The following is a 21928-nucleotide window of genomic DNA, read 5'->3' as shown; positions in this document are numbered from 1 at the left end:
GTCATGAGATGTGTTTGGTCTTTATCTGCTAAATTGATTTGTCTCTCTTTTATCAATAAATGAGATTTGAACATTAATAAACTAATACCCCCTTAATTCATTATAAATGTTCTTGTGTGCACACTAAAATCAACCTATCTTTCCATCAGGATAAGGTTATTATGCAGGATCATATGTGGGTTTTCAATTTAGAAGAGTACAAGTTGTTCCATTTTCAGACTGGTATGTACAGCTAGAGCAACATGACGGGTGCCACATGTGGAGCAGGATTTGCTTACCCCCAGTATTTGGTGGGGTTCGTGTTGCTTAGTCTTTAGCTTTGTATGGTGTTTCTTGTGTACTATTTTTTTGACCTTCGTGTTGTCTGTTTATTTTCGATCTATGAGTTTGACTATCCCTCTGGTATCTTTCACCCTTCTTTAATTATCTGTTGTTCCATGGGATGAGCTCTAGATTTCGTTTTTTATGTCCACAACAGTTGCTCCTCATTCATGTTTCTCTTTCATTCAAATTAGATAATGTGATACTTTAACATAATTGTGTTATTACTAGTATGTTATCTAAAAACATAAAGACTCTATGCTAATCCATATAAATCAATCAGTGATGCCATTTAAAGATTTATAACTTTATTGAAAAAATATATTCTTCTGCAACATTACATACTTTATACATGTTTATAAAATCACTTTTCTGATGGTTATATATATGTCACCAACCTTCTTTAGTCTCTTTGACATTTCTCGCTACTCTGTGGTAAATTAGTCACATGACACAAGGCATTTACATCTTATATATTAATGCTCTTGGTAATGTAATGATGTCAGATTATTAAAGTTAAACACAAAGTCAAGGCATACATATCAGACAATTAACATAACACACAAACATGAGTAAACAAACAATATAAGACTTTGACTTTCACCAAGCTGCATATTTTTAAATAGACATTATCATCTGTCAATACCAGGCAGTGCCTGTGGTAAGAATTGTATGACTGATCACATTTATAATTTATTGACAAATAATCAATCTGCTTATAATTAATATGACAAACAAACACCAGTTAATGAGCAGATTAACAACATAAGACTCATCAATGAATTATATGACTGCTAATTATAATACAGATCTGTATCGACATTTTACTGACAAGGATCTGGCACATTTATTCTAATTTCTGTTCTCGTAATTATTATATTAGCAAATGAGAATTGTCCACCTTCAGATTTATGATGATTTTTTTCATTACTACAGAAACAAAGGATTATAAAAGGTCTTTTAAAACAAAATGCAGAAACAGAGCTTTGCCAGATTTGTAAGAAGGGTCATGGACACAAGATCTGAATTTGAATCAGATTGACAAATTTTAGAAGATACATTAATAAAGAGTGCATGATCCAAATTCATATTCTAATTAAGCAATCTGAAGTCAGTATCACATGTAAATGACTTTGAACTAACAGATAAAAAGAACTTGATGCTGTGTTATTGTTACTTGGATATAAAAAAGAAAATATGGTATGCCTGCCAATGTGACAACCCTCCACAAGAGACCAAATGACACAGAAATTAACAACTAAAGGTCACGGAATAGTCTTCAACAATGAACAAAGCTAATACCACATAGTCAGCTATAAAAGTCTGTTTTAATAGAGAAATGAAAAAGGCTGATGACTGTATAATGTTTTTTACACAACATTAAAAGAAAATTGTAGATTATAGCTACTTTTTATTATAAACAATATGATTACAAAAAGTCTTATATATAAATGATTGTAAATGCATGCATGAGATTATAAATTTCATGAGATATAAACCTCTTTATATATGAATAGTAAGTCATTGGTTAGCATGAGATTACAAAGTTAATTTCATGAGATATAAACCTCATTATAGGGGCGGATCCAGTTATTTTAAAAAGGGGGGTTCTCAACCCAGGACAAAGGGGGGTCCAAACTATATGCCCCATTCAAATGCATTGATCGGCCAAAAAAGGGGGAGGTTCCAACACCCGGAACACCCCCACCGGTCCCAACCCAGGACAAAGGGGGGGTTCCAACTATATGTCCCCATTCAAATGCATTGATCGGCCAAAAAAAGGGGAGGTTCCAACACCTGGAACACCCCCACCAATGCTTTGGCTAGATAAATATTATTAATTAGTAATTGGTCAGCTAATTTGATTTATTTTTTATTGTTGCTGCCTTTTTTCTTTCAAGGGAGGATATATACTCATAATGTCTATTTATAAAAGAGACTTCATATGATCAAATTCAATTTGCTAAATAGAGGAGTTTCTAATTTCCTTTTTTTTTAAAAGACAAAGAAAAACTGCTTATTTTGACAGGGGTCATTTAGGGATAACATGCTAAAGGATATTCAGACATGAAAATATTTCCTTTTTTTTTCTTGACAAAATCCCAAATTACTGTATTAATTAAATAATGTTTAGCAGATTCATAATCAATTCTGGTTTTTATGTTCAGCACAATAAAAATTGTTTTTTGTGTAAATTAGTGATTTTACGTTTAAAATAAATAGAAAAATATCAAAGGCTACAGAATTGACGAGTAATATGAATTATTACTTATACTTGTCTTATAAAACATCCTTCTTCTTATATATTGTATAATATTGTGGCTCAAAAAATAACAATAAAGCAGGAGTTAAAGAAAATCCAGCTGTTGGTTTCAGAAACCTGCTGAATTTATAATTCTATAAAAAATAAAAAGAAACAAGAATGTGTCCTCAGTACACCAATGCCCCACTCGCACTATCATTTTCCATGTTCAGTGGACCGTGAAATTGGGGTAAAAACTCTAATTTGGCATTAAAATTAGAAAGATCATATCATAGGGGACATGTGTACTAAGTTTGAAGTCGATTGGACTTAAACTTCATCAAAAACTACCTTGACCAAAAACTTTAACCTGAAGCGGGACAGACGGACGGACGAACGAACGAACGGACGGACGCACAGACCAGAAAACATAATGCCCCGCTACTATCGTAGGTGGGGCATAAAAATCATCCTTTTGTCCTCTTTGGAAGACAACTATAAATTTACAAACACACTTATAACTCTGTCTTTTTCCTTCCTGTTCTGTTATCATCAATATCGTTATCTTTGGTGGATTTTTTTCTACTTTCACTTTCACTTTTTGATTTATCTTTGATTTTATTTTTAGAACTGTCTACGTTATTCTTTTTATCTGATGATTCTTCTGATTTCTACAAAAGATAACAAACTATTATTTGATTTTGATGCAATTTACAATGATAAGACATTTGTATGAATTATATTTCATAAAGTAGTAGCACTGGCTCATTGCAGTGATAAGACATATACTATTTTAGAGTCCAACTTGAACAAATATAAAAATACATGTGGAATGTATCCATGGGACACAGATGATGCCCTACTTGTATATCATATAAAATTATCTATAACTGATGAATAATAAAAGTGACGTTACCAAAATTTGGACTTGATCTCGTGGTACTAAATTTTGTATTTAAGTTTCATAAAATTTGTTTGAGGCAAACTTAAGTTAGAGAACAGAATGGCAAAATTCCAGATTTTTTTTATGGGTAAAGGGGCATAACTCTATAACAATAAAAGTGACACCCCAAAAATTAAAACTTGATCTGTATTTTGTGATATTAAGCATTGTGTATATGTTTCATAACATTTTGTTGAGGCTAACTACAGTTAGAAAAAACTGAAACAAAAAATTCAGAATTTTTTTCATTTGTAAAGGGGCATAACTCTAGAACAATAAAAGTGACACCCCACAAAATTCAAACTTGATCTGTATTTTGTGGTAATAAGCATTGTGTATAAGTTTTCTAACATTTGGGTGAGGCAAATTAAAGTTAGAGAACGGAAACAACCTTTGGATCGCATGGATGTACCGACAGACGAACAAGGGTAAAACTTAATGCCACTATGGCGGGGGCATTTAATTATGGAATGACATTCTTCGCATAATTTCTAAAACGGTTTTTAAACTGGCTAGTTTCTAAAAGAATGAAAATCTAGTCTTACAGTTCAATTGAAATTTACACGGCAAAACTTCCTTAGAACAAGGATTATCTTCTTTCAATATGATTAAAGAATTTACAACTTTGGTTATGAGTGAGTCTCATGAAGTTTATAATTTGCAAAAATACAAAAAATAAGAATATCATGATTGCAATGACAGTTCTGTCAACTTTCATGAAGCAAATGCGTGAGATTTGGCCAAAATTGAAAAGATCAAAGAGAAAAAACAATAGATAAAAGGAAAATGCCGCAAAAAAAGCCTGAACATGTGTGAGTCTAGACTTAGGCAGCCCTGCAACCAGACAACTATCGACTAAATACTATAGGTCACCTGATTGCCTTCAACAATGATCAAAACCCAGGTTGAACCTAGTGCTGTGGTACTGGTATGATTTAAATATCACATTTAGCTTTAAAATATACCAACTTCATAGTATAACTGTTAACTTCTTTTAGCAACATTTTTCAAACTGATATAGAATGGACATACAATTGCAAAGACCAAAACAGATAAGGCTCCTCTACTACACAAAACAAGATATAAACAATTAAGGAACCTTTGTGAGCACGCTCACATACCCCCCCCCCCCCCCCCCCCCCCCCTCACATTGTCACTTAACAAACACATTATCACTAGATTCCTAATTTCAAAGACTGATAACGCTACAAAAGTCAACTGATAAGAATTGTGGATGATATACACATTTAAATTGAGAATGGAAATGAGGAATGTGCCAAAGAGACAACAACCTGACCATAGAAAAAAACAACAGCAGAAGGTCACCAACAGGTCTTCAATGTAGCGAGAAATTCCCGCACCCGGAGGCGTCCTTCAGCTGGCCCCTAAACAAATATATACTAGTTCAGTGATAATGAACGCCATACTAATTTCCAAATTGTACACAAGAAACTAAAATTAAAATAATACAAGACTAACAAATGCCAGAGGCTCCTGACTTGGGACAGGCGCAAAAATGCCGCGGGGTTAAACATGTTTGTGAGATCTCAACCCTCCCCCTATACCTCTAGCCAATGTAGAAAAGTAAACGCATAACAATATGCACATTAAAATTCAGTCTAAGAGAAGTCTGAGTCTGATGTCTCTGATGTAACCAAAGAAAATAAACAAAATGACAATAATACATAATAACAACAGACTACTAGCAGTTAACTGACATGCCAGCTCCAGACTTCAATTAAACTGACTGAAAGATTATGATTTCTTCATATGAACATCAGGCACAATCCTTCCTGTTAGGGGTTTAGTATCATACCATCATAACATATATGAGAAGAACATAACCCGTGTCATGTCAACAACTGGGTTTTGAATAAATGTGTTTAGTTCCAATGCAAAGACCCTATAAGTGAATCAATATTAACGCCAAAATATGCAATCTTTAATGACCTGACAACAGTATCGTAACTATATCCCTTCTTAATAAGTCTATTCAAAGGTTTTGTTAGTTTTTGAGGTGAATACTGACACCTTTGTGCTTTATAAAGAATATTTCTATAAAAAACATATTATGTCCTCATTCACTACAGTTTCAACTGTTGCAGTTGTGTAATTAGGTCAACATTTAAAGTTCAAAGGGGCATAACTCTAGTCCCAGAGAAAAATAAAAAGTAATTTCCTGTCGATATGCACATTTACATAGTATACTCTCCTCATCTTTGTTGCATGGGGTATGATAAAATACTTGTTTACCTGTCCTTTCCCTGGATAACTTTTGCCTTCTATTGTAACCTCTTCACATCTTTCTTGTTGGGTTAAAAAATCTTTCACTTCCCAGGCTTTAGATCCATCCGTCAACATAAATATAACTCTGTTACTACCCACTACATATCTGTTAAATTAAAGAAAGATAACTCTGTTACTACCCACTACATATCTGTTAAATAAAGGAAAGATAAATTTGTTACTACCCACCACATATCTGTTAAATAAAGGGAAGATAACTATGTTACTGCCCACCACATATCTGTTAAATAAAGGAAAGATGACTCTGTTACTACCCACCACATATCTGTAAAATAAAGGAAAGATAACTATGTTACTGCCCACTACATATCTGTTAAATAAAGGAAAGATAACTCTGTTACTACCCACTACATAGCTGTTAAATAAAGGAAAGATAACTCTGTTACTACCCACCACGTTAAATAAAGGAAAGATAACTCTGTTACTACCCACCACATATCTGTTAAATAAAGGAAAGAGATGAGAAACATCGTGTAGTTGTCTGAGGATTGGCAATTTTCTAAATCGTCTTTTTTATATGTTTAAGAGAACTTTTCTTTCAATTTGGTTCTTGTGAATTTGAAATATACTGTATTGAAGTTATAGCTGTAATTAAATAGCTTATATAATAGTAAGCTAGCTGTTGCCTTTTCAGTTTTTGTTTCCATTTTATACTACTATTCATGAATTTGTTGTGACAAGAATATCTTTTTCATTCACTGATTTACACATTTCATTAACTTACGACATAAAATCAATCAAACCCAGAAAAATCATCATATTAAGACTTCCTGTGATTGACTGTGTTATTGAATTATATATTTATGTTGGATGATTAATTACAATTTTATCTATGGCATCTATTCCAGTACACACAAAATATAGATACATCATATTGAGTCCACGCATTGTAAATTTGTTTCTTTAATACTTTTTGATTGATTGATTTGTTGAACATCCAATTAGGACTTTGAAATGTGGATAGATATGTTTGTGTGTTATAGATAGCATATGAGATTTTGTGTTGAATTGGTGAACATGAACTGGACAGCTAATGCACATACAACTGGTTTTACCCAACATGTGACCTGTATTAAAGCAGACTTGTATTAAAGCCATAATATTTAGATTTTCTCCTCACCTCTGTGTATCAATATGAGCATTAAACAGACTTGTATGCCACAGTGATGTAATTTTCTCAGTTTCTTTTTCACTTGGGTTTTCTAAAAACACAAAGATATAAATTATTATCATGATTATATAGAAAAATATAGAAAATGTATACTTTAATATTGTGTAGCGGGGTTGCTTCCCCTTAGTACAGGTAGAACATATAAAGCCAGGCTTAATCAACTGAGCTAGGGAATCGATTCTTTGGCTCAGTTGATTAACACACTGACTGTCACGCAGGCAACCGGGGTTCAAATCCCGGTGGTGACAATATAAAATTGTAGAGTAAATACATGTTCTCCGGTTACATTTGAAATAACGATTTAAAAAAACTAATTAAATTAAAAAGCCAATCAAAAAAGAGGACAAACATGATGAACATTAACATTCTTGGTATAAGAAAAAAAAGAGGGACGAAAGATACCAAAGGGACAGTCAAACTCATAAATCTAAAACAAACTGACAACTCCATGGCTAAAAATGAAAAAGACAAACAGAAAAACAATAGTACACACGACACAACATAGAAAACTAAAGAATAAACAACACGAACCCCACCATTGGCCATAAAATAAGATGTGGTATAATTTTCAATGAGACAACTCTCCACCAGAATTTGTCTTTCCCATTTCTCAGTAATAACAGAGTATTAATTTTTTATATATATTTTGGGTTGTCTCTCTAACCTGACACTGTAGCAAACATCATTAAGGTTTTCCCTTTCTTTGACATTTTAATCATTTCTTCTGGTTTACTTGGGTCTAACTTTGACATATCTATTTTGGGTGGTTCTCGTTTCCATTCAGGAAGTTCATCTTCTTCTAACTCGTCCTCATCATTGTCCTGAAAGGTAACCATGGTAACCATTAAAATTAAAATGAACTAAGTATGTGAAGACGTTAAAAATAATCTTAATATGTTTAAGGCCACACTTTCACCTGTAACATGTATAATGGTTTACTTATTCAAATTGTGACTTGGCTGGAGAGTTGTCTCATTGGCACTCATACATTTGTACAACATGTTCAGATATACCACATAAAAAAAAAGATATTTCTACATGTTCTAATTTATCCTCACCTGCATAATGATGATCAAGAAGACACTAAATTAACTTTAGTAGTGCAGGAATACAGCCGATCTCCTTTATCTGGTAAATGATGTCATAAAGGCGCTAAGTGACAAACTTTTCTAATGAAGCCAAAGGACATTACTCAAAAGTGGTCTATTGAATTATAATAGTATTTTGCTAATAACTTTCTATATCAATGAAGAACTTTTTCTGCTCACAAAGAATAAAATAAACTGGCATTTTCAATTTTTAAAGGTGTGAAGTTCTTTTTACTATCTGTCTCACAAATTCAAATATCTACATTCTTAATCAAAAAGACCATAAAGAGCATATAAATCAACACAAACAACACATGCAATCTAACTGATTGCTGAAAACTAAATATGATTTAAAACAAATATGGAAACATGGTCATGACAGTAGAAAAAAAAATCCAAAAAAAATCCAAAATTTCCCAAAATTTTCATTGTACTAATGAACTCAAAATCGTTAACTTTTTTTTGTCACTTTTTTTAATTCCTGTATTTACGCAGAAATTGAAATTCTTCCTTTTTCCGGTCTCATTTTCATGAGACTTCGAGTAAAGTATATATCTATTAGTCTAGTAAAATGTAGGATTGGAAGGAACCGACCCACATCTTCCAATCATATACCTACATGACCTAATCAATACCAATTTCATTTTTAATATGAATAAAACTTTACCTGATGATATCGTTTCTTTGTTTACATTGAGTATGACGTCATAACTTAAATAATGTCACAACTAAAATCCCTAACAGCACAACCACAATCGGAATGGTATTTCCGTTTCTTTTTTTTAACAGATTTTGAAGTTTAAAAATGTTTGAATTGGGAGAAAAAAAAATAATACAGACTTCGTCCCCTCTCACAGGTAATGCCTGCCTCTTATTTAAAAATGTATGTACATGATAGTAGAGAGCCAGTACAAAGAGGAATAACTATTTATCAATTGTATCTACTTTTAGTCTCTTTTTTTCTTATCTGATCTGGAAATTTTTATTCTCAGATCTGCAGTGACATCACAACATGTAACTGACCAATCAATGATTAGCATTTTTGTTATGTAAACAATGTTGATAGGTGATGCGGATAAGATTCCTCTAGATTTTCCATAGACTTATTGCAAATTAATTTAATTGATATATATCATAACCAGTTGAATATAGTAATTTTACTCTTTTAATACTGTTAAAGGCACTATATACTACCTCCATTTTGATTTTTAACATACTATAACCTCTGGTTAAAAAATAATCGGCAATATAAATAATCAGTTATCCCCTTCAAATAGATGAAAAATCTAGAGGATTCCGGATTTCATCACCTCCAGACAAATGTAAATGCCAGGATGTCCGGATCTGAGAATTTAGGTATATAAATCTGTATTAAAAACTAAATCTTCATTTGTCATTATCCAGATAAAGAGATTTTCTAAATTTATGATTCTCAGATTTAGAAACTTTTGAAATAAAAAAAAACTCTGTCTAATTAAGAAATAATTCATGGAAGCCATAGATTATTGGAAATTTACACATGGCCTGGGCCGTGATATTCGAATTTTATCCTGAGCGTTAGCGAGATTTTTCATCTATTTGAAGGGGATAACTGATTATTTATATTGCCGATTATTTTTTAACCAGAGGTTATAGTATGTTAAAAATCAACGTATCAGAAAACTTTCAACTGTAGCGTTTTCATTTGTATGACGTCATGTTTTGAAATGACTTAAATGCGCCAAAAACATTTAGGAAAAATTAATTCTTTTAGTAATAATGTCCCAATTAAAAGAAAATTTGAAATTTGGAAAGAGGAGAAAAATCCAGAAAAATATATATCACCACTAGGAAAAATGTACCAACAAACTGAAGATATGAAAGATACAGAATTGGTTGATATAGACAAGATAGAACCGCAGTATGAATACCAAGGTCTAGTATCAGTCATTAGAGCCCCTGACTACTGGCGTAACATAGGCAGCTCAAAATCCAGAACAACAGCCCAAATAGAGGAAGGAAAACAAATCATCTCGGAACAACTCCAATCTCAAACACCAAACACAGCAGTTGCTTTTACAGATGGGTCATGTTTAGGAAATCCAGGCCCCTGCGGTGCAGGAGCTATAATTTACATTAATGATAAAGAAGAAAAATTAAAAAGACCTGTCTCTAACAAAGGATCAATCTTGCTAGCTGAACTTATAGCAATAAAAATGGTTCTGGATTACATAGAATCTTTTTCAAAAGAGCAAATTAATACTTTAACTTTATTTTCGGACAGTCAGACAGCATTAGGTATCTTAACTCTCAATTGGAAAAGTGACAGCTATCATCAAACCATTAACGAAATCAAAGGGAAAATAAAAAATTTAAACGAACATGGATTTTTAATAAACTTAAACTGGACACCAGGACATGCCAACATAAAAGGAAATGACGAGGCAGACTCCTTGGCAAAAGAAGCTGCTAAAGAAGCAGAAACACTAGCCGTTGATGATATAGTGTTTACAAAACAAGATGTAAAAAAAGCAGCCAGAAATTCTGTTACAAAAAAATGGCAACGCAGATGGGAAAATAGTGATACTGGACGTCACTATTTCAGATTTCATCCTGAAGTTAAAGATAAAGTTAAAAAAGACTTCCCGTCAAAAAAAATGTACAACATAATCAACAGTTTACGAACAGGTTATTCTAAATTAAATGCATACCAATTTATAATAAACCAGCACATCGACACGAAAACCTGTCATCACTGCAAACAAAAAGAAAATGTACAACACTACCTTTTTGAATGTGACCTGTATTCAGATGCCAGAGACAAATTATTTCATCAAATATACTTCATAACAGGACAAATTCCAACAGATCTAGACAATTTATTAACAATCAATTTGCCAAATGCAGAAAATATCAATCAACTATTAGCGGAGTACATAGAGGAAACAAACCGTTTTAGTGGATAATTTGATACAAATTTCTTTAAATTTTTTATATTTTTAATTTTTCATGCCATTTCAATAACCTAATAAACCATTTTTTAAATTTATTTCACTTCATACAATAATTCTATAATATTTTTAAAGCGCCACCTACAATATATAAGTTCAAAGGAGAAACTACAATTGTGATAATTATTTTACAAGAGAGGATAATTTACAAGAGAGATTACTCTGTCATCACGACAAAGATTGAAGATTGAAGACATTAATAGACTTTCGCGGAATTTTATTTTATTTTTATTTTGTTGGTTTCTCCGAGTTCTTGTGCATTGCTTCTTTTTATTATGCATCCGAATAAGAATAAAAGTGATTTTGTCTTTTTTTAATTGCAATTTTTAAAACAATAAAATCGGCAAAGGGTTTTCAAATAGGTTTCAATACATGTGGATTTACGTGGGAAGTATATTGTAACAGCCATTTTTATGTACACCACGGAGTCTGCGCTAAGTATAGATATATCGAGAATTTTATCACAGTGTTGTTTACAAAGCGAAAGAAGCACATCATATTAGAATGGGAAGTAAATTATAACACGTCACCTCCCACTGATCAAACAGTCGTTCTAAATCAGCTTCACTGTAATCACGAATGTTTTTCTTCTTCCATTTCTCGTCTTTACCATTTTTTGTTTCTTTTTCGTCTGCTTTATTACAAATTGAAAGCAGAATTAAATTGAAAACTATGAAAATAATAATGTAAAACTGAAAGTTTCCTCCTTTCTCCACCATATTGAAATGATTATTACAAAATACAAATTTAAAAAAACGAATAAAATTGAAAGGAAAGATTTTATTTATGTTTTGTTCCAAATAGATAACATCTCATAAAAATATTATTTTAGTCTTTGAAAATTGATATCACTATCATGAATGTATAAAGCATATATATTTTTGTTTAGTTTCGTTTTGTCTAAGAATTTGTACATTGCATTATGGGATATGTTGTGACTGGAAGTGAAATATTCCTGAAAATGGTCTAGGAATACCTTAATTCTAAAGAACTCTTATATAACATCTAGTTGCTTGTTTTGTGGTAAATGTTTTTCCATAAGATTTCTTTCTAGATTTTTAAAATGTTTACTACTGACACTTTTCTCCAAATGTATTGGTGGTTGTGCCTGTTTGGTTGTACATTTGTAATTAACTCATGCAACTCTCACTTTCAGTCTTATGTACTTGTCTATATCCTGGAGAAGAAAGATACAGACTTATTAAGGAGTACAATAATAGAAGACCAGTACCATTCAAATGGATCAGCACATGTTCCAATAAGAGCGAAAACTAATATCTCGATAGCGTCTGATAAGATCAAAGGAAAAAAGTCAAAACAAAAACCATACTCAAATGGGAAGAAACCAATATAGGGTCTTATCAAGAAGCTATAGAAACACTACAGGAACATGGTAACACCACTGACTCTAAAGTAGACATAGAAGAACAGGCATTTACCATCATCAATATTCTATCCAACGCCAGCAATACAAATGTCAAGAAAAAAATAGTCTCTTTAAAAGGACCAAATTGGAAAGCCTCTGAGAAGGTTAAAGAGCTCATATCAAAAAGTAAGAATGCATTTTATAGCTGGAAACAAAATGGAAGACCCAAAGAGCAGGATAATATAGCATACACAGAAATGAAAAAATGCAAAAGAGAAGTAAGAAAACAAGTCCGCCAGGAAGATCATCTGGATAGCCAAAGATTTTACAATAACATGATGAATAATCCTGACTCAAAAACTTTCCACCGATTAATTAGGAAAAACAGGGCACAATCTGACAACTCAACAACACTAATAATAAAGGATACAAATGGAGATGATATTGTAGAACAAGAAAAGCAAACTGAAATCTTTGCAGAATTCTACGAAACTTTAGCAACTCCAGCTACAGAAGAACATTTCGACTCAGAATATATGGAAGAATGTGAATTTAGATACAATCTAATCAACTCAATTGTACATCAATCTGCCATCAATAGAAATGACATTACCAAATTTACTGAAGAAGAGATAAAAAAAGCCATCAATGAACTGAATACAGGGAAAACAGAGGATGGCTACTCCTTAACAGCAGAGCACTTTAAATATGCCGGTAATACAATATTACCAGATATTGCTAATCTCTTTAACAATATCATGCTGACAGGGACAATACCCGAGATATTTAAAACTGGCATCCTTACTCCTGTTCATAAAAAGAAAAAAGATCCAACCTTAACAACAAACTACAGAGGAATTACAGTCACCTCTGTCTTGGGGAAAATTTTTGAATATGCATTATTAGAAAAAATGCCTGACTTGAATGCTAATCAGACGGAACTCCAATTTGGCTTTACAACAGGTCTCTCACCAATCATGGCAGCTCTTGTTGTTTCTGAAGGCATACTTCATGCAAAACAACAAAACAAAAACCTATTTCTAGCAACCCTTGACAGTCAAAAGGCCTTTGATGTAGTACATCATATGATCCTGCTAGAAAAATTATACTATGAAGTTCCAGCAGATGTTTGGAAAGTAATTCAAAATCTGTACTCAAATATGTCAACGGAAGTAAAATGGAATAATCACTTCAGTAAAAAATTTCCAATAAAACAGGGAGTCAGACAGGGAGGTGTATTATCCACTCATTTTTACAAATCTTATATCAATGAATTACCAAAAGAACTAGAAAAAAGAGCCTTAGGACTATCAATAGGACTAGAATACTGTGGCAGCCCATTATGTGCAGATGATATTGTGCTGATGTCAACAGATGAAACAGAGATTCAAGCAATGCTTGATATAGCATATAAATATTCATGTGAACACAGGTACAATATCCATCCTCAAAAAAGCACTCTGATAAAGACAGAAAGAACGAAGTCAAAATATCAACCAGAAATAATCAGATTAGGAAATGAAGCAATACAAACTGATAACTAAGCAACACATTTAGGAATCATAAGAGCATCTAAAAACGAATCAAGAATAAATATACAAGAACATATAAGTATTGCAAGAAAGACTCTGTATTCTCTAATTCCAGTGGGACTAAATGGTAAACGAGGTCTTAACCCCAAAACATCTTACAAGATCTACCAAGCTTACGTACTTCCAAGACTGCTATACGGACTTGAAATACTGCCTCTGAATTTGACACAAATAGGAGAATTAAGGCAATTCCACATCAAAACTATCAGATGTTTCCAATCCCTTCCAATAAGAACTTCAACAGCTGCTGTATATATGCTTATTGGCGCAATACCAATTGAAGCTGAACTTCACAAGAGGCAACTTAGCCTGCTATATTCTATCCTAGCAAGTGAAAACACCAAACTAAGGAATCTAATGGAAAGACAACTGATTGTTAACTCAGAAAATCCAGATAGTTTCTTTCCAAGGGTCCAAGAAATCCTACAGTACTACAGCTTAACTCCAATTCACGAGCTAAAAGAAAAACTTCCAACAAAATTTCAATGGAAAAAACAAATTAATATAGCCATAGCCGATAAATGGACAAGTAAGCTACAAACCGATATGAAGGAAAAATCCACTTTGAAATTCTGCAATACAACAGATCTCAAAATTCACCAGACTCACCCAGTATGGAACTCTCTACCATCAGTAACATATGAGGTAAAAAAGGCACAAATCAAAGCCAGATTACTGACTGGTACATATCTTTTAGAATGTGACATACAGAAATTCAAAAGGGAACAAGAAAAAGCACACTGTACTCTGTGTCAGCTTGAAACAGAAACATTAGAACACTTCCTACTCAAGTGCCCAGCTCTGCACGAAAAAAGGCAAAACATTTTCCCGGACTTGAAGAAAATCATTATACAGTCTGTTGGAGATAACAAATGGAATGATACTTTCATAGGGAACCAGTCCTTAATAATTCAAATAATTATCGACTGCACAAAAGTAGCCAATGAAATGAACTTTAGTCCAGAGACAACTGTGCAAATTGAAAATATTAGCAGAGATCTATGTTATGGACTTCATACAAACAGAATACTGCTACAAAAGAGGATTAAGACTTTATAAAATGGTAATCACCCAATGGACACAAACTCTAATGGTTGTAAATTTTTTTTATATAAAATTTTATATTTTTAAATTTTATTGAACTTAAGCATTAAAAGTTTAAATCATGTAATATAAGGCTTGATAAGGACCACAGATTAAGGACACTTACATATATCAAGACCAAACCTGTGGAAGCTTTTATTATTATTATTTATTTTCTTTTTTATCTTTTACAACCATTCGTACCCATTTTTAAGGATATAGCCAATTAAAATAAATCACCTTTAAATTTTATGAGTTACCATATACATGTAAATAATGCAATAATTATTATTTAAACTGATGTAAACATTATCACTGTAAATTCTTGAGCACCAATCGTATTTATTTATTTTAAATCTTTTATCTTATCAACATCCTATTTAAAACTCATTTAACATAGCAAATGTTTTGTTTTTTAGTGTTTTAAATTTAAAAAAAAGATAAATAATGGCCTGTAAATATATCCCTTCACCTAATACTCTTTTAACATTAAAATATAAGAACTATTTTTTTTTTACTACCGTGTGACACGGGTGCTCCGTTGCGGAGGAATTTACGAAGAAAAGAAGTAGTTATGAGGGCAGTAATGCCCTTTAATGTCCCTTTAACGTCATTCGTGAAACTGTAATTTTTAGCTTCCATTAGCTTCAAATTGGTTAAAATTTAACGTGATTTGTCAAACTGTCTCAAATAATTATCATTTAATAATTATACGTCGTTTTGGGGGAAAATTTAACATGATTCGTCAAAATAAGTCAATTTTTGATCGTCTAAAAGAAAGTGTACATTTTATCGTCATGCGCCAAATATTACTGTTAATGTAATTTGGCAAGAATTTTTAACCTAGTTTGTCATGAAGTTACAATGTACCCCCATAGCCACCCGAATCTAGGTCCGTTCGCACCCATTCACGTTCGCACCCACTTATGTTTGCCCCCTTTCACTTTCGCACCCTACATGTTCGCACCAAAGTCTGTTCGCAATTTTAATTGGTTTTGTGTTTAATAAGTTTATAATCAAGTTTTTGCAAGTGTATTCTTATAAGTATATTTGTTGTCATTGTCTCAAAATAAAGTGAGACAGCATTTTTTTGTTGTTGAATAAATCTTAATCATGTTTTGGATAGTGTATTGTTCAAAAAAATAATAATCCTTTCTAAATAAAGTGGGATTCTGTCAACTTTTATTTTGTGTTGAATAACTCTTAATCATGCCATCATGTTTTGGTTAGTGTATTGCTATAACTTTGTTTCATTGACTTGTTTCAAAATAAAGTGAGCTTCTAACTACATTTTTTTTGTGTGTTGAATAAATTTTATCATGTTTTGGTTATAATAGTGTATTGCTATATTTTCAACAGGAATTTGAATTAAAATTGGGTGCATATGTGTAGAGTACGAACAGACCTTGGGTGCGAACGTGTAGGGTGCGAAAGTGTATTGGGCACGAACAGACCTGATACCGTATATACCTTACCACCCTCTCTTATTGTATCTTGATTATATCTATTGGGTCTTTCAGGATTTGACCATAAAACAACATCTTGGGGTAAAGGCCAATATTGAAAGCAATTTTTTTCAGAATGGTGAAATAATCATCTTGGAAGGTGAGCATGTTGAGCCCAGACTAAATAGAAGATTATTAATAAATACACAGACATATGTTAAGGCTGTGTCTGCTTGGTCAATGAATTAATGAATTGGGTTATGAGACAGGAGCTTTCTTAAATGCCTTGGGATCCATGTCAATTTGTACTTTTGCAAACTTGTACTTTTAAACAACATGTTTAAGTTGTAACTTATTTTTACTATACACTCATACTTTTACCAATTTTCCAGTTGTAAACAACAGTATTTATTTTTCCATACGCGCCAATAGTAGCCGTTTTTAACATATAGATGAAATAAAGTTAGATTTTTTATCTTCTATGCTGCTCTTTAAAATATATAATATGCATCTTGTCACAGAGTAGAAAAGACTTCACATGTCCTTGTTTTGCCTAAGGCTTTGGTATATAAATTGTGACAGTGAACATTTTTTAGTATCTACATGTAGTACTGTAATCAAAATATTTTGACTGGACACAAACCTGCAAAAAATACATTCTCTTGTAAACACAGTTTTTTTTTACGGAATGAAGATCATATTTAAAGTATTATTTTATTTGAAGAAAACACAGACTTCCTTATTATCATGTTAATCAATGATAAGTATATCTAATTTTCAGATACAGCAAAATGCCGGCAACAAAGAAAGATCTATACATTGCCAAAACCATTGGTGAACTGAATAAACTGGCAGAATTACCAGCAAAGATGTCTACGTCTAACTCAAAAATGTTTGTATTATACTTTTCTAGCTCTGAAATATTTATTTTGTATGAAACAAAGAATAAGAGTGGTGCCAGTGATTAAACAATAAAATCACAAAATTGACCCTGTCAAATTTGTATACTTAATATACTATCATTTAAAAAGAAAACGCTATAAGAAATGTAAGAAAAAGAATTATTTATTATAGTGCAACCTGAATATACATATAAATACATGTTTTAAAATACAAAATAATCAGCAAGCCAAATAGGCTTATGATGCACATTACAGGGTTTGACACTAACATTAGTGGTGATGTAGTCCACAGGACTACCAAGACAAAATTTTGGGTAGTCCTGGTAGTCCACCTCTATCACCGGCGAACTAGCTAGGGGGGTTTGGGGGCATGCCCCCCCCCCAAATTTTTTGCAATAAGATGCAATTTCCTGCCATCTGAGCACCTCAAAAGCACACAAATGTTCATTTGAGTTTTGAAAATATTTTGGGTTTTTTTTCAGATAAATTAAAGTTGACATTCAGTGAATAAATTTTATTACTCCTGAACTTTTACCGTCAGAAAATTTTGAAAAATGAAATGCAAAATCTGCAATCTGAGACAATTTCTAAGGCCTTGTTAGGTGGAGTTATTTGACCTTTTATTCCAGGATTATTTAGAAAAAAAGGATAAAAATAAGTCAAAGTTTTCATTAATTCTTCAAACAGTTTATAAGATTTTTCTTGTAGTGATACAATGTCTTTGTTTGTGAACTAGAGGTTAACTTCATCATCACTGTTAAAAGCAATTCAGTGGATATGTTGCTATTATTTTATAATGCCGATTATATGATAGCCTTTTTAATAGTATTGTACAACATGTACAAAATATGTTTACGATATACACATGTCATTGAGATTTATGCAACAAAATTTAGACTTATACATGTTATACATGTTTAACCCCGCCCAATTATTTATGTAAGTGCCTGTCCCAACTCAGGAGCTGTAATTCAGTGGTTGCCGTTTGTTTATGTATAAATATTTGTTTTTCGTTATTTTTGTTATATAAATAAGGCCGTTAGTTTTCTCGTTTGAATTGTTTTACATTGTCATATTGGGGCCTTTTATAGCTGACTATGCGGTATGGGCTTTGCTCATTGTTGAAGGCCGTACGATGACCTATAGTTGTTAATGTATGTGTCATTTTGGTCTCTTGTGGACAGTTGTCTCATTGACAATCATACCACATCTTCTTTTTTTATATATAATAGATTTCTTGATTAAGTTCCCCAAAAAAAGAAAAATTAACCAAGGGAAAAGTGCCATAATTTTAATGCTCATCTTTTTATTTAATTTTTTCCAGCTTGGTAAAGACAGCAGATAAGATGCTAAAGGAGGCTGAGACAGGGGACATGTTTGGGGACGAAGAGAGAGCCTATGTCCTATACATGAAATACTTCAATGTCGTCACATTTCTTAAAAAGACCCCAGAGTATAAAAAACAAAAGGTATTATTAAACAACAAAAACAGCTTAACAACTATTTTTAAGAAAGTGATAAAAAAAGAAAATATTCGAAGAGTTATGTTTCATTCTTGGTTAAAACTTGATGCTGAATAGTAGGCGTATTTCTTAAATAACTTTAAAGACTTTCAGTCTGTATAGCTGTAAATAAACTCATCAGGATTAGAATCTTGTACCACAGAGGTGTATTTCGTCTACAAAAGACTTAACAGTCATGCTCAAATCATAAATGTTAAAATGGCCTAAAACAGTACAAAAATGGACAGCATTAAGGACCTAAAAATCTGATACATTTGCCAAAGACAGCTAAGGCAATCTATTCCTTATGTAACATATCATACCTATTTAAAACAAAAATGAAATATTAGTAAACAGGTAATTCATCATTATGACCATATCAATAATAGTTTGCTTTGTGAATATAAAAATAAGAAGATGTGGTATGATTGTCAATAAGACAACTCTCCACTAGATTGACACCCACTGAATCATGTGAAGTACAGGCTCTTGGTTTGGGACAGGCACATATGATAGGTAGTCTTACAAGGTATTTTCACAGGAAGTCATGGACCCTTGTAAAATTCTAAATATTATTGTACGACTTTAATGTTTTGGTTGTCAGTAACATGTACAGGAACATATGTTTTTCTTACAGCAATATTATGATAGTTTGTTAGGACAAAAGAACCTATTAAAGTCCATTGACAAGGCAGAAGAATTAGCAGAAAGCCTAAAGGAAAGGTAAAAGGAAGTCAAGAGATATATATATAATTAAATATTATGCTCTAATTATATATCTCATATATCTGCTGTTTTTGTCGAGCCTGCAACTTTTGTTGCAGAAAGCTCGACATAGGGATAGTGATCCGGCGGCGGTGGCGGTGTTAGCTAACTTCTTAAAAGCTTTATATTTAAGAAGGTGGAAGACCTGGATGCTTCATACTTTGTATAGAGATGCCTCATGTTACGAAGTTTCAGTCAGTCACATGTCCAATGTCCTTGGCCTCATTTTCATGGTTCAGTGACCACTTGAAAAAAAAGTTCAAATTTTTTGTAATGTTGAATTCTCTCTTATTACAAGTAATAGGATAACTATATTTGATATGTGCGTACCTTGCAAGGTCCTCATGTCTGTCAGACAATTTTCACTTGACCTCGACCTCATTTCATGGATCAGTGAACAAGGTTAAGTTTTGGTGGTCAAGTCCATATCTCAGATACTATAAGCAATAGGGCTAGTATATTGGGTGTATGGAAGGACTGTAAGGTGTACATGTCCAACTGGCAGGTGTCATCTGACCTTGACCTCATTTTCATGGTTCAGTGGTTATAGTTAAATTTTTGTGTTTTGGTCTGTTTTTTTCATACTATATGCAATAGGTCTACTATATTTGTTGTATGGAATGATTGTAAGGTGTACATGTCTAGTGGGCAGATGTCATGTGACCTTGACCTCATTTTCATGGTTCAGTGGTTATAGTTAAATTTTTGTGTTTTGGTCTGTTTTTTTCATACTATATGCAATAGATCTACTGTATTTGTTGTATGGAATGATTGTAAGGTGTACATGTCTAGCGCAAGGATCCGGAAATTTTTTCACCTAATTTCGGTCATTTTCAAACAACTTAAAAGTTGATGCCCCTTTTCAAAAGATGATTGCCAAAATCACATTACAGCATGAGACTCATTATTAGTATGCTCATACTCGATCGTCATGTTCGTAGCATCAACAAACTTGTTTCACTGTTGCACCGCATTTACTTCATGATTTGTCCTACCATTTTCCAAAAATCGATCAAGGGCAGTTAAGGGAAGGCAACAGTTTAAAAATAAAATGATTTTAATGACTCAAAACGATAATATTCTCAGTTATCGCTTACGTTTCTTTCAATTCTGAAGTCAAAATTCAAACCGGATGTACTGCGACAATACTAAAACGAACAATTCCGGACTCATTTCCGGGATTAGTTTTGTTTATCCAAATCACAGGAAATCATCGGCTTTTTAATATTTTACCTTTCATAGTGTAAGAATATTAATTAAAATAGTTGCACTAGCTTTATTTAGGATGAAATTGTTTTAAATTTACGATTAATTGTCTAAATCTGTGGAAGAGAATTGCAAGCATGCGTATTACATAGTAAACAAAGCACGTGTGTCAGAAGTAAAAAAAAAAAAATTTCTACAAAATTAAACAAGTTTTAATTTGATTTTAAATCATAATTGACAATTGTCTGACCTGTTGAGTAATTAAATAATAAAGCCAGTTCGTATGGAATTTTTATTTCTTTATAATAATAGTTTGGAGCTTGTGATTAATTGCCAGGTGTGAATTAAAAACACAGGTAAAGAGATTAGCAATCATTAGCCAATAGCTCCCCGAGGCATTAATATAGTTATTAGGAGGGCCCTCAGGATTATAACACTTTAATGAAGTGGCAGTTTAATTACAGGAAGTCGATAACAAAACAAAAATATGTTCAAAATGGCGATTTTGAAAGTCGATCTCAACGAAATGACCGAAATTATTAATGTTGAAAAATAAAATTTGACCTAAATCCCAATTAAAAGTTTAGGACATTATAGTTTCAGTTTAGGACATGACTGGCAAATATGACCGTTTCCGGACCCTTGGTCTAGCGGGCAGATGTCATGTGACCTTGACCTCATTTTCATGTTCAGTGGTCAAAGTTAAGTTTTTGAGTTTTGGTCTTTTTATCTAATACTATATGCCATAGGTCAACTATATTTGGTGTATGGAAATATTTTATGATCTTTATGTCAGTAGCACAGGTTTCTTTTGACCGTGACCTCATTTTCACGGTTCATTGCACAGTGTTAAGTTTTTGTGTTTTGGTCTATTTTTCTTAAACTATAAGTAATAGGTGAACTATATATGTTGTATATAAGCATTGTTAGCTGTACATGTCTGCCTGGCATGCATAACTGTCAACCTGTGACGATGAAAATGCAGGTCATGACCTGCATTGAAGA

General features: G+C 32.4%; 2 protein-coding genes across 5 annotated transcripts in view; one reads left to right on the top strand and one right to left on the bottom strand.

The window, feature by feature from the left end:
- Positions 1-612: 612 nt before the first annotated feature.
- LOC139496411 (LDLR chaperone boca-like) lies at positions 613-11792 on the bottom strand. Its single transcript, XM_071285003.1, has 5 exons — positions 11593-11792; positions 7649-7805; positions 6934-7015; positions 5760-5898; positions 613-3234 (listed from the first exon to the last, which is right to left on the bottom strand). The coding sequence occupies exons 1-5, from the start codon at positions 11779-11781 to the stop codon at positions 3079-3081; spliced, it is 723 nt and encodes a 240-aa protein (XP_071141104.1). The 5' UTR covers positions 11782-11792; the 3' UTR covers positions 613-3078.
- Positions 11793-11949: 157 nt separating this feature from the next.
- The window catches only part of LOC139496426 (ubiquitin carboxyl-terminal hydrolase 8-like), a 53057-nt gene continuing 43078 nt past the window's right edge, over positions 11950-21928 (top strand). For 3 of the 4 annotated variants that reach the window (XM_071285022.1, XM_071285024.1, XM_071285023.1), the window contains exons 1-4: positions 11961-12085; positions 17330-17440; positions 18775-18919; positions 19590-19675. In XM_071285022.1, coding sequence (XP_071141123.1) covers positions 17340-17440; positions 18775-18919; positions 19590-19675 — 332 coding nt within the window. In that variant the 5' untranslated portion in view covers positions 11961-12085; positions 17330-17339. Of the gene's footprint in view, positions 12086-17329; positions 17441-18774; positions 18920-19589; positions 19676-21928 lie in introns of all 4 variants that reach the window. The other variant, XM_071285021.1, reaches the window with a different exon arrangement.

The sequence above is a fragment of the Mytilus edulis genome, chromosome 11 (assembly GCF_963676685.1).
Source record: "Mytilus edulis chromosome 11, xbMytEdul2.2, whole genome shotgun sequence".
NCBI lineage: Eukaryota > Metazoa > Mollusca > Bivalvia > Mytilida > Mytilidae > Mytilus > Mytilus edulis.
This window is presented reverse-complemented; position numbering and strand designations above follow the sequence as displayed.